This window comes from Nicotiana tabacum, chromosome 1 (genome assembly GCF_000715075.1).
Source record: "Nicotiana tabacum cultivar K326 chromosome 1, ASM71507v2, whole genome shotgun sequence".
Classification (NCBI taxonomy): Eukaryota; Viridiplantae; Streptophyta; class Magnoliopsida; order Solanales; family Solanaceae; genus Nicotiana; species Nicotiana tabacum.
The window spans coordinates 5,688,152-5,701,619 of record NC_134080.1 but is presented as its reverse complement, the minus strand read 5'-3'; the positions used below and the strand labels follow the sequence as shown (position 1 = coordinate 5,701,619).

General features: G+C 35.2%; 1 protein-coding gene across 2 annotated transcripts; it reads right to left on the bottom strand.

Annotated features, from left to right (window-relative positions):
* Nucleotides 1–3,024: 3,024 nt before the first annotated feature.
* LOC107817191 (cation/H(+) antiporter 18) lies at nt 3,025–9,975 on the bottom strand. Of its 2 annotated transcripts, XM_075231307.1 has the most exons (5): nt 9,576–9,975; nt 7,510–7,772; nt 5,263–5,539; nt 4,538–5,136; nt 3,025–4,449 (listed from the first exon to the last, which is right to left on the bottom strand). In XM_075231307.1, the coding sequence occupies exons 2-5, from the start codon at nt 7,702–7,704 to the stop codon at nt 3,235–3,237; spliced, it is 2,286 nt and encodes a 761-aa protein (XP_075087408.1). In that variant the 5' UTR covers nt 7,705–7,772; nt 9,576–9,975; the 3' UTR covers nt 3,025–3,234. The 2 variants fall into 2 exon arrangements, with proteins under 2 accessions (XP_075087408.1, XP_016498457.1); XM_016642971.2 differs by having other exon boundaries at nt 4,538–5,539.
* Between the last annotated feature and the right edge of the window lie 3,493 nt (nt 9,976–13,468).

The following is a 13,468-nucleotide window of genomic DNA, read 5'->3' as shown; positions in this document are numbered from 1 at the left end:
GATTTTTTTTTGTTGAGAGATTTAAGTGATTTTTTCAAGTTATATAGGGCAAAGACTCAAGTGACCAAAGAATATACCTTAATAGCTTAGTACAAAATTTGGAGAAAATGTTATCTGCTTGTTTCCATAGTTGTACAGAGTTGAAGACAAAGCTAAGTTGCACGAACTCCATTTTTTAATCTTGTCCAGAAAGATTGACCATTCGACTTGTCTTATTTAGTGTTTCATACTTTAAATTCTTATAGATATAGTAATAAATTTGTACGCTTTTAACAAATAAGACAAAGCTGCCAAGCTGATTATTACACAAATTTTAATGCATAATATACTAGAGTTCGGTGCTGGACCAGTATACTTTGCTGACTCCAGTATAATATACTGAAGACTGGAGCACCAGTGCTCCAAACTCCAGTATATTATACTGGACAATTATACTTGCTGGAACTCCAGTATATTATCCTGGAGTTCTAGTGTACTTATGCTGGAACTCCATCATATTATCCTGGAGTTTCAGCATACTTATCCTGGAACTCCAGTATAATATGCTGGAGTTCAAGCATACTTATGCTGGAACTCCAGTATAATATACTGGCATATTTTTCGGGTTTTGAACAGTGTTTTCGCTCAAATTTATCTTTACATGAAAAATGGCTAAATTTTAATTACTTTTGAAACTGGGCTATTTTTGAACGGCCAATTATAAATCTGGCTATTTTTGAATTTCTCCCAAATAGTATCATAAGATTTGGGCCGACAAGTGAAACAAAGTTGGGCCGAGACACCAGGCCCATATCTTATCAGACTGTCATGAGTCATCATCAAAATGGATTACAAGTGGCCAATTAGTTATTGAAGAATTAACTCAAATAGCCGCACATTCAATCACTTAAACTAAAAATAACAGATGAAAATATAATATATATATATATATATATATATATATATATATATATAATCTATATATATAGTTAGAAAAAGTAAACAATGAATATGAGTTCCCACTTCAAATCAAAAGGTCAACAATGAGCAAGAGAGAGTTATCGGTTGTAAAACGGATGAAAAAGCCTTTTTCGGGGGATTTGCATCTATACCCGCTTTTTGGGTCACTTTTAACTTGTGCCCGCTTTGCAAAAAAAATTGCAAGCGTACCCACTTTTTCGCGTAACTTCAGCATACGGGGCTGAAGTAGCAAAGGCAATCACGCAAAACTTCAGCATTCTAGTAGACGGGCCTGAAGTAGCAAAGGCAGTGCTGAAGTTTTTTTTGTCCTGAATAAGATGCTGAATTTATTTAGTTCATTTGTAAAAACTTCAGCACAAAAATAGCTGAAGTTTTTTTTGTCCTGGATTCATTAGTTTTGTCATAAAGCTTTTTCAAAAACTTCAGCAGAAGATACTGAAGTTATTTAGTTCATTTGTAAAAACTTCAACACTAAATAAGCTGAAGTTTTTTTGTCCTGGATAAGATGCTGAATTTATTTAGTTCATTTGTAAAAACTTCAGCACTATATAAAGCTGAAGTTTTTTTGTTTTGAACAAGTGTTCTTTTTGTAAGCAAGATGTCTTCTTCCAGCGGTTACTCCATGCGCTGCCTGCAAATTCAGCGCCTCATGGAAAAGCCAGCTAGGTTGCCCAACACATGTACATGTACTATATAATGTACTACTGTTCGGTCGATTCAGAAGCAACCATTAAGATTTTCTGTTCCTCATGGAAAATAAGGAGATAAAGAAGAGAAAAAAATCTATGGCTGTGTTGGAGCAATTTCAGTTCTTCAAAAGCAAGTTATTCGCCTCCAAAAAGAACTTAGATACGTCAGTTATGAATCAGGAGGAGGAACAGGTACACTAATTGGTCAAACATATGGAATGGTGATCGTATTAGAGAATTAATCATTGTGTCTTTCAGTTGTTAATAGAAGAAGAAAATGAAGAAAATGAACAAGGAGAAAAAGGAGGAGAAATGAGTTGAAGTTGTTTAAAAATTGGGTACAAGTTAAAACTTTAAATAAAATGGATATAGGTTAAATGGGGGCGACCAAATAGGGCGCCCCGTGCAATTTTTACGCTTTTTTCTTCTTTTGATTTCAGCCTAATTTGTAGCTTCGAAAAGAATAGTAGGCAAAAAGTCCAAAAAAAAAAGGAATAGCCCGGCATAAGACGCATCTTGTGTTCACGCAGGATCCGGAAAAGGGCAGTACCCAGCATTAATGTCTACTTCCATGGCTCGTCGTAACCTATAGGTCACACAGAAACAATTTTAGCGTTGCTCCAAACCTCCCTTCAAAAGAGTTCGAAAGAAAAGAGAAAGATTGTTGTATGTTGATGATCAGTGAAAGAATAAGATAACAATACTATAGTCAATAGCTTCACCATTAATAACAGCCAGTAAAAATTTGGTGTCTACAATTATCTAGGTTTATAGTATATGGTGGATAAATATTATATCATCCCTCTTAGAATTATTAAGCGGATAAGAAATATTCAAATCTCATGACATTCATAAGCAAACCCCTGGTTTATAGGCCAACAAGCAAACATATGCTATAGAAGGGACAACATATATTCATACTTCTACATCATCTATAATTTCTGTATGCCATAGCAGATCCGACTGTAGTTGCGACAAAATGATAAAAGGGAAGCCTGGTGCACAAAACATCCTGCATTCATGCAAGGTTTGGGGAAGGGCCGCACCTGTAGGTGTGTGGCCTACCCTAATGCAAGCATTAAGCCAGGAGTTTTTCCAAAAGGTATTCAAACTTGAAAAAGTGAAAGAATTTCTCTGACAAATGGTATTCAATATATATTATATACCTCTGAAACCTAATATATTATCTATGTATACAGTGTAATTTTTCAACGAAGAGCGGTCAATTGATTGCCCTTAGGACAATGTGGCATCGCCCCTGCTTTCACAGTTCGAACTCGTGACCTATACGTCACGCGGAGACAACTTTACCGTTTCTCTGAGGCTCCAGTTCAACAAAATGATAAAAGGTGATAATTCTAATTAGGCAACGAAGTTAAGCAATTGATACAAATGCCAATTAACAAAAACTTCAAGAGTTTGCAGTTTTACAAATAATAGAGCAGAAGGAAAAACAAGGGAAAGGAGTACATATATATAAGCCTTGGTTGCCAGTAATGTATCTTTCTTAGTTGGTAATTCACTCTTGATCTATTACTGTACATTAAACACTTAATAACCTTGATGAATGCTAGCAAATCGACGTTTATTCTGAATTATAATCGCCGTCTGTTGACTCTCCTTCTTCCTTCAAAGAACTGAGTGATTCTCGAGGTAACTGGCTGCGATACTGCTGCACCACCAACACTGATGCTGTCGTTGAAAATTCTGGTGATGTCAATAAGTTCCCTACAGATCCCAATTCTGGGCAGTCACTTCTTTTATCCAAAGCTAAAACTAATTGTCCCTCGGGCATTCTGCCAACCAGAAACAGATTGCAGCGATTGTATTCACTGATTACTTCTATAGTCCCTCGAGCATCTTTCACCGTCCTCTCCTCAAATTTGATCGAGCCATCCATAGAAGATTTATGCTTCACATCAGCAAGGTACTCTTCATCCTCGGATCGAGCCTCAGGGGTAGAGTTGTCGTTCATTTCAATCTTGACACTGCTCCCAGTAACCTCAGGGTCCACTGTGAACCGAACCACCACCAAACTGATCCCCGGGTGTTCAGCGATACGCACACCGTAAGCTAGTGCTTCTCGATCATCATGGCCACCGAAGAACAAGACAGTTATCGAAAAGTCAACATTACTTGAAGGTATATGAGAAGCTCCACCGAGACCACGGTCTACTAATATGCCAACTGAACATGGTGCATGCTGAAGAACTCTCCTGTTGACATGCCTAAGATCCCCTCGGGTTGTTTCCAAATGTCCATCAAGTCTCGGGTACTTATGAAAAGGGAGAATTATCATTGCAACCCTTTTTCTCTCAGCACTTGTCACTATGTCCTCATGCATGCTGTTCATAGGAGAGATTGCAGTAGTCGGTCGAATAGACACCTTACTAAGATGCTGGAAAGTCTCAAAAGCTACAACAATTTGATTTGAATCTTGCGCCTGTTCGGTGTTCCAAAAGGGGAGTCCATTCTTTTTAGCCTTGTGGACCATCAGAATTGCAGAGGACCTTTCCGAAAGCTCCATGAGGTGCATCGCATAGACACGAAGTCCTTCCCTCTTCTCAATACCCCGAGAAACCTCAATAAGATTGAGCATTGTAGGAATGTTTCTTGTGCTGTGGAAGCAGGTCAAGATTCGGAGCTGCTTACTCGTGTTTTTCCTCTCTATAGTTCTGTGTTTGTATGCTGTCACAGCTAATTTAGCTGGCTTGTATACGGATATCACTATAGGTGTCGTGATGAATGTTGTGAAGAGAGCCATCAACACCATGATTGCAAATGTCTGATCATTAAGTACCTGCAAAACCGATCATCAGTCAAAAACGAAACAAAATTATTAACTAGTAAATCTAAAATAAAGGAAGTGTAATCAAGCTGAAGCTCACTCCTCTATCTTTGCCGATGTTGAGAACAATGAGCTCCACCAGACCTTTAGTGTTCATCAAAAAACCGAGAGTTACAGCCTCTTGGACCGGCAATTTGCACAAAAGTGAGACCACAATGGTGCCAACAATCTTTCCAAAACATGCCGTAACTATGACAAGAACAAGAAGACCCCATGATTGAGCACCTTGAATAGTAGCTACGTTCGTTTTCAATCCACTAGACACAAAGTAGAGCGGAAGGAATAAACCGGATACAAGGTCCTCGACTTTTTCCACTAGTGCGCCTGCAAAAGGTCCTTCCTTTGGGACAAGAACACCGAGCACAAAAGCTCCGAACAGGGCATGAATGCCAATCGTGTCAGTCACAAATCCTGCAGCCAAAACAGCTGCCAATGTAGCGCAGACATATTTTTCATCTACTGGCTCACCGTCAGAACAACGTCTCGCCATCCATTTGAATATACGAGGAGCAATGAGTATGCATAGTAGCACAAAACCAGTCCCACACAAAAGGACCCACAACGAAATAAGGGGAGAACGACCAACACCTGAGAGGGCAATAGCTAAAGCGAGTAGAATCCACGCGGCTACATCATTGACTGCTGCAGCAGACATAGCCATTCGACCAACATCAGTTGTTAAAAGCTTGAGTTCAGCTAAAATACGAGCCAAAACGGGGAAGGCAGTGATAGAAAGGGCAACTCCCATGAAGATCAGAAAAGGACCTTGGTTTACTCCTTGAGAAATAGTTGCACGGAGAACAAAGGATGTCCCGATTCCTAATGCAAAAGGAACACTAATTCCAGCAAGGGCAATGCTTAGAGCTTTCTTTCCAGTCCGACGAAGGGATTTTGGATCTAGCTCCAGTCCGACGAGGAAAAGAAAGAAGAGGAGGCCGAAATTGGCTAAGGTATCTAGCACTGTAAGACTCTTCGGTGGAAATATAGCTTGCAGATACTTCTCGTTGCGGCCTAGAGCAGATGGACCAAGTAGAACCCCTCCCTAACAAAATAAAAATTCAGATCAGATCAATTTCCTGCACTAACAAGTAGCAATGAATGTCATAAATGGATGTTCTTATGGGGCGGGGCGGAGCACAATTTCATCCAAACATTCGTCCACGATATCAAAAACCAATAATAAGAATATTCAACGACAATAAATTGTTTAGACACATCACTACATGTATCCAAGAGAGTTATCTCTACTACATGCATTGAAAAGTTCTACTTCAGTCCTTTGCATTATGATGGTAATTGGTTTACTCCTTCCATTCTCAAACTTTGATCAAATCAGTGGCAGACCACAGAAAAGTTCATCTAAAAAAAAGGGCAGCCCGTGCACTAAGCTCCCGCTATGAGCGGGGTCCGAGGGAGAACCGGATCACAAGGGTCTATTATATGCAGCCTTACCCTGCATTTCTGCAAGAGGTTGTTTCTACGGCTCGAATCCCTGACCTCCTGGTCACATGATATCAACTTTACCGGTTATACCAAGGCTTCCCTTCAAAAGTTCATCTAAAATTCTTTATAATTTTTTCATTGTGATGTTAAATAACTGGTCAACTTCTACATCAAGATTACATCAAATTGGAGGCTCACAGGTGAATCTAATCAAATTAGATTCCCATAGAAACTTAGAATTATGATCTCAGACAACAACAACAACAACAACAATAACAACAAACTCAGTAGTTTCCCACAAGTGGGGTCTGGGGAGGGTATGATGTACGCAGCCTTACCCCTACCCCTGAATTATGATCTCAGACAAGTTCCAATTTTCCTGGAACAAATGTTCCTTATAGGTTGGTTTTTGACTGCCAGCTGTAACCAATAGCAGCATATCAAATGCTTTATGATTAGTTAAAGTAATCATATTTGATTCCTTGTACACATTTAAGCAAAAGGCTTGCTTTACTGGCAAGCTGTTGAGAGAAAAATAATAGGGAACCATGTGTTTTAACTTAATCTAAAGTCTAAACTAACAAAAGCAATAAGAATGCTGTACTTTCAAGATATCAATATAAATATACTTTATCAAAAAAGATAGCAATTTACAAAATATGTAACACCAATCATCTTATCCCACAATGTTTCCTAGAAGGGGGCAACAATAAACTTACTGAGAAAATTGTAAAACACCAAGTAAAACTCACAAAATACCAGTATATGTCCAAGTCTTGGTGGACAGAGATAGCGGTATCTTGGGTGCAAGGCACTAAGGCGGATGTTATATACATTTTCAACGAAAAGGACTTTGCTTAGATGGTTTGGCATGCTTAGCTTTGGATCGAGAAAGACGTGAATTGTGAAAGCGGGCTATATAATACAAATATATATGTGAAAAATCATTAAAATTTCAAAAAAAAAAAAAAATCTTTAGACTCATTATTTTAAAAGTTTAAGGACTCGTTTGGTATGAGCCTATGAGGGATAAGGAACAATTAATCTCGGGACTAAATTTAAGAGGAGCTTATCCCATGTTTGGTTGGTAGAAAATTGCTATATAATTAATTCTGGGATTAGTTATCCCGGGATTGTAGTATTTTTTATCCCCATGAAAAGGTGGAATAACTAATCCCGGGATAATTAATCCTGGGATAATTTCTTTTCAACCAAACAACCCCTAAGGCGTTCAATTGTAAGAATTGAATCTATGGAATTTAACTCCCGAATCCGCCTCTAAGTATCTAATGGATTAGTCGAGGTGTATGCACAATGGCAGAATCACGACTTTCACTAAGGAAATTCAAAATATAAAGAAGTAGACATACAAGAAGCGAAAAGGATTCAACATATAATATATACACAAAAAAAAAAAAAGATCTATCCACGCAGTGTAATTTTTCGATGAAGTGGTATCAATTGACTCCCACTGGACAATGGTAGCTCCGTCTCAGTGCAACAAAATGGGGGGAAAAGAATGACATGAAAACAAATACTGACATAAAATCAAAGAGAAAGAATACTTACAACAATCTCAGCAATGACACGAGGTTGTCTCAATGGCCGAAGAAGATAGGCAAGAACACGAGTGAGAACAAGTACTAAACATATCTGAACAATGGCAAGAGGAAGTGCATAATCCAATGGATTGTCTCCTTGAAATACACCATTAGAGGTAGCTTTCATTGGTGTTGGACACTTCATCGTTACGTTTGTAGCCATTTTTTGTGTCAAATAAAACAACCCCAGTTGATCAAAAACACCAAAATCTTAAAATCTTCTTTCAATATCTGCAAATTATGAAAATATTTAAAATCAAACCATAGTAAGATGTGGAGTTTTTTACACATGTGGGAACTTTAAGAATTAGATATAGATGGAATGTTGTCCTAGTATGAGTCAAATTAAGAACAGGATTAGAACCTAATCCTATTATGAATTGGCCAATAATCTAAATATTAATTTTGATTAAGTCACTAGATCAGCGGAAAAGGTAAACTCCGCACCCCTAGTTAATTTTGTCACCTTTTTTTTTTCTTCTTCCTATTTTTCTATTTTAGACCCTAGCTCAAGCATGTGTGCTTGGAAAATTTATCTAGGGAGTCGGATACATTTAATTTGTTTTTCTTTCCCGAGTAAGTTATTTTTTTTTTTTTAAATTTAGTTTCGGATAACATTATATAAAGTAAAGGGATTTAAGTTAAATATTACTACCTATTATTTAATTTTCAGTCTCAGTTTGAACATTAATTTGTAATTTTTTTACAAACAAAAGTTTACAGAATTGGAAGCAAACAAAACATATTATACATTAAAACATTTTATATTGAAAGATACATCTAGAATGGTCTGGGGCGGATTCACGCTTGTCGAAGAGTTGTCACGCGACACCGCTTCGTCGGAAAATTTTACTCAATATATGTATTAATACTATACGGAAATGGATAAGTAGAAAAATATGACACTACTTGATATAAATTGTATCTTGGTGTGTTGGTTAGGTGCTTGATTTTCCTTTAAGAGGTTAAAGGTTCAAACCACAATTAGAACATTTTTCTTTTGCAAATATTTGACAGAGCTTTCATGGTTAAAAATTGTGATGAAGTAGAATTGAACTCGGGATCTTTTCCAATTTAAGACTCAACAAAACCAATAGACTATGGCTGTTTCTTGTTTAAAAATATGATACACAAAGTTATATTTCAATTCTTCTATAAATTTCGACACCACTTACAAAATTTTCTGCATACGCCCCTGAGAATGGTGACAAAAGAAGTTACCTCAAATATATAATGTATATATTCCTTAACTAGATGTATTGCATTCGAGTCCTGAATATAATATTACCTTTAGTAAAAAGCACTTTACCCCAAAAATGAGTCTTTTCTCACAAAATTAAATACTAAAGCTCTAATGTCAGACACCAAATGAAAAAGAGGTATTATCACTTTTAGTCCTTGTCAAAAATTACTTATATTTGGTAGCCAAAAAAGTGTATAAACTTTGTTTAATTTTTGTATATAACATGCAAAATATATATATAGAAAAAAATATATACATTTCGGTTATTATTTTGAGAGCGGAGTATCATTTTCCCAATAAAAAACTCAAAACAAAAAACAAAAATCTAGTGGTATCACCGCATCACATTAAAAACTTAAATTTGGCTTCTAGCATATAATATAAGATGCTGGTGGATGGTGGCAGAACCAACCCCTCAACTTTGAAGTCTCTTCTATTAACTAATGCTCAGAATCTGCAAAATTGCAGACTTACATACTATCACCTTATACATGTCTTCATTTTTCCTCTTGAATCACATACCTTACCTTTGCCACCTTAATTACCCTATTTTTTTAAAAGTATGATGTTCGGATCAATTTGCGTACACCTTAACCTGTTACGTACACTGAAATATTCTTATAAAATGTCAACTTTTTATAAGCGTTAATAGGCAGAGTTAACGAATACTATACTGGTGAAACAGTCGAGGTGCATGCAAGCTGATCGTATGTACAATAAGAATTCTACAACATATTATGTGTATGTGTATGAAGATAAGTAGTGAATTAAAGAGAGAAATTAAGAGATACCTGAATTTTGATGACTCCGTCGCCGTACTACTACAACAACAACCACTCAGTATAATCTCACAAGTGGAGTCGCCCGTACTACTGCATCATTATATTATATTTTTGCCAATTTTTAGAGAAGGAAAAAGAAAATCTAAGTGAGGATAACAAGAAGATGACAGAGTACTGAAAGAGAAGGGGGAAAGGAAAAGAATAGAGGTAATAAGGAACCAAACAAGGAGAAGAGAGAAATTAAAGGGTTGTGTTATGACTTTTGGAGAAAGAGCTCTCTTGTCTTACTCTCATCTTCACCACCAATAGTATTGTTATTTATACCAATTTTATGCTCAAGTGACACCAAGGATAGATCCACTATACTTGAACTATATAGGAAAAATATTAATCCATTGAGTTATGTTCTGCACAATTTAAGTTAAAATTTTAAATTATATGTCTCTAAATGTAACAAAGTAAGTGGTTTTAGAATTACATAAATATATTACCATTAATGAATTAAAGATATCAGATATTATATGCAACCATAGCAAGAAATTTGAATATGTATTAAAAGGCTTTTTTTCCTTTTTGGTAGGAGTGCATGGAGGGGAATCCTAGAATCTAAGATACAATATCTAAGGGTTTGTTTGGTACGATAGAAAATATTTTTTAATTTTCTCATGTTTGGTTGACTTAAATATTTTGGAAAATATTTTCCTCATTAACTCATTTTTCTCCAATTGGAGGAAAATATTTTCTACTCTCTAACCAAACACTAGAAAATATTTTCCGGAAAAAAGTTTTTCATTCACCAACCAAACAAGGAAAAATAAGTGATAAAACCACTCATTTTTCTTCATCCCAAACACACCCTAAAAGAGAAACTTTTTAAAGGTGGCATTTTTGTTTTCCATATGATGTTTAATATATATATATGAGCCCGATTAATTTAAATTCACATCGTATAAAATTCATTAAAGAAAAAACGCTCCCTGTAAAAAAAATTTATTCACAATTGCTCGAACCCGTTGGCTAACTTTTTAAAGGTGTTACTGGTGGATTAAGATTAGAAGAAATTTCATCGCTGGCAATTGTTAGAAAGAAAAGCAAGCTGCATGTTTTGCCAGTCAGTCTCAAGAGCACGTGTAATAGACTTCTGAGTGTAAATTAAAATAGTATAAACAATAAAGTTCACAATTTAAAATTTATGGGTTTTTACTAGGAGTATCAAATGGGCGGATTGAGCTAATTTTGGGCGGGCCAAATAACCCGTTTAAAAGTTACTAGGGCCAAGATGAGTTAGGTCAAGATGGACTAAAATTGGGAGAAATTCAAAAATAGCCAGATTTACAAGTGGTCATTCAAAAATAGCCATAGTTTCAAAGGTGATCGAAATTTAGCCACTTTTTATGTAAAAATAAATTTGAACGAAAACACTGTTCAAAATCCGGAAAAATATTCCAGCATAATATACTGGAGTTCTAGTATAATATACCGGTCCAGTGTAATATACTGGAGTTTGGAGCATCGGTGCTCCATCTCCAGTTATTATACTGGAGCCAGCAAAGTATACCGGTCCAGCATAATATGCTAGAAGTTCATACACAGGTACACCGAACTCCAATATATTATGCTGGACCGGTCTCTGTTGCAGCAAAATAGTGGCTATACTTCATTCACTTGGTAAACGTTGGCTATTTTTGAATGACCAATCCGAAAACTGGCTAGACCGTGCTATTTTAGGGCCAAGCCCAACCCACCCAAACTCTTATCAACCTTTACTTACTATGTGTTATTTTCTTATGAATTATATAATTACTAATTAATATTTTTTTTCTTTTGGCATGGTCATATATAACATATCAAACAAAAAAAATTATTTCTAAGATATTTTAGCAAAGTTACTCATGGATTAATATGAGCTAAAAATCAGCCCAGCTTTAAGTGAGTTGAGATGTGTTGCGTCAGATGAACCGAGTTCAATAAATGGGCAGGTCAATAACAGCCCAATCTTAAGCGGTTTGAACGGATTATTTGGGCTTGGGTCAAACTTGACAACCCTAGTTTTTACGATGACCTCAAGTAAATATTACTAATAATATCCGGATTCACAGTCAAATATTTATTAGTATTTAATAGATGCTTGCTCTAAATTAAACTACATATGATAATGAAGATCACATTATGCCTGCGGACAATCTTCAGCCTTTTTTTATCATAGCCACTTTCACATCCCAACATGTTGCCTTTAAGCTTACATTTATAAAAAGCATTCAATAATTAATTAAGAGAAAAAATGGAATTCGTTTCCACGTTTAATACTCTCAATCATAAGAGTATTTTATTCTAAATTAGTCTATCTTTAAACGTCTCACTTATAAGAGTAGATCTAAAAAATGTAAGTAATAAACGACTCTCGATTTTCAAAAACATTAAACATTTTGAAAAAAGAAAAAGACTAAAAACTCTTTTCAAGATTTTCGTTAACTTTTAAACTCTTTTCTTCGAGAAGATTAAAAGCTTTTATTTCCATTATTTATTTCCCAACTAAGTATGAGAAAATATTTAACCGTACCTGTTGTACGTTTGCGCCAAATTCGTTTTATCTTAAAATTTATTACTTAAAGTGAGATAAGTATATTTAACCTTGGCAGTAGTACTCCCAAGGATAACAAAAATACTTATAGTAGCAAATTAAAATTTCTTCAACTGAAAAATGTCAAAGTAGACCTTGAAGTGTGATTAACGTGTTAATTATTTTGGACTTTAATTAGAGTGAAAATTATAGTTAGCAAAAGCAGAAAATGAACTAATACGTTTCCTTCAATGAGTCAAATCTTCAGCAAAAAGTAAATAAGCATGTGATTTTCCAGAAGGAAAACCATCAAAAGATGGATAAAAAGGGCACAGAGGGACACCTATAATTGGTTCAGTATTCCCCGCACTTCAATTATTGAAATAAAAAATCAAAAAGAAAAATAAATATTGCTTACGAATTCAAATTTCTTTTTACACATGTCAATAATTAAATATGTTGTTATTTCTTCTTTTCTTCACACTAAATGCTGCAATATATAACAGCAATAACAAATTATGGGTGATTGTTTGTCTTTTAATTTCTTCTACTTTTTTAAATTTCTTCCACTTTTAATTGTCAACCAAATCTTACTTTTTAGTTTCTCTCGTTAAGCTTTTTTCCATGGTCCGACTTAGGGGTGGATGTAGAGCAAATGGTACGGGTTCTCGTGAACCCAGTAACTTTTGCATAGACTTTATATGTATACTAAAAAATTCATAAAAAATGTTTAGCTTGTAACGCAGTTTATTGGTCCAGTTATCATGTAGATTAACTTAAGATTGTTATAGGAACCCATAAACTTAAAATTCTGGATCTGCCTCTGGTCCGACTATATCAATGCGTAATGAATATAAGCTTGTAATTTCATGTGCATGCAAATGGATAGGTCCGTGATGCTTTATTATTTCTTTCTTTTTTTCAGTTGCCTGAAGTTATAATTAATCCTGTGACTACAACTATAAATTGCCTTTTGACTATCCAAATTGTGGAAATATATCAATTTTCCATATATCACATTCTTATCAACAAACAAAAGAGGAAGGGTAACACTACAAACCCCATTGCCCCAAAACAACAACCAAAAAAAAAAAAACTATTGAAACTACCATATATTGAAACGTCTGCGAGTTAATCCCTTTGTTTCAATTTGTTTGTCTTAGTTTGACTTGGCATAAAATTTAATAAAGATAGAAAGACTTTTGAAATTTGTATTCTAAAATATGTCATAATATTTGTAGTGGTATTATCACTTTTAGCCCGCGTCAAAAACTATTTATATTCAGCAGACGAAAAAATATAAAATTTGTATAATTTTTGTATATAAAATACAAAAAATATA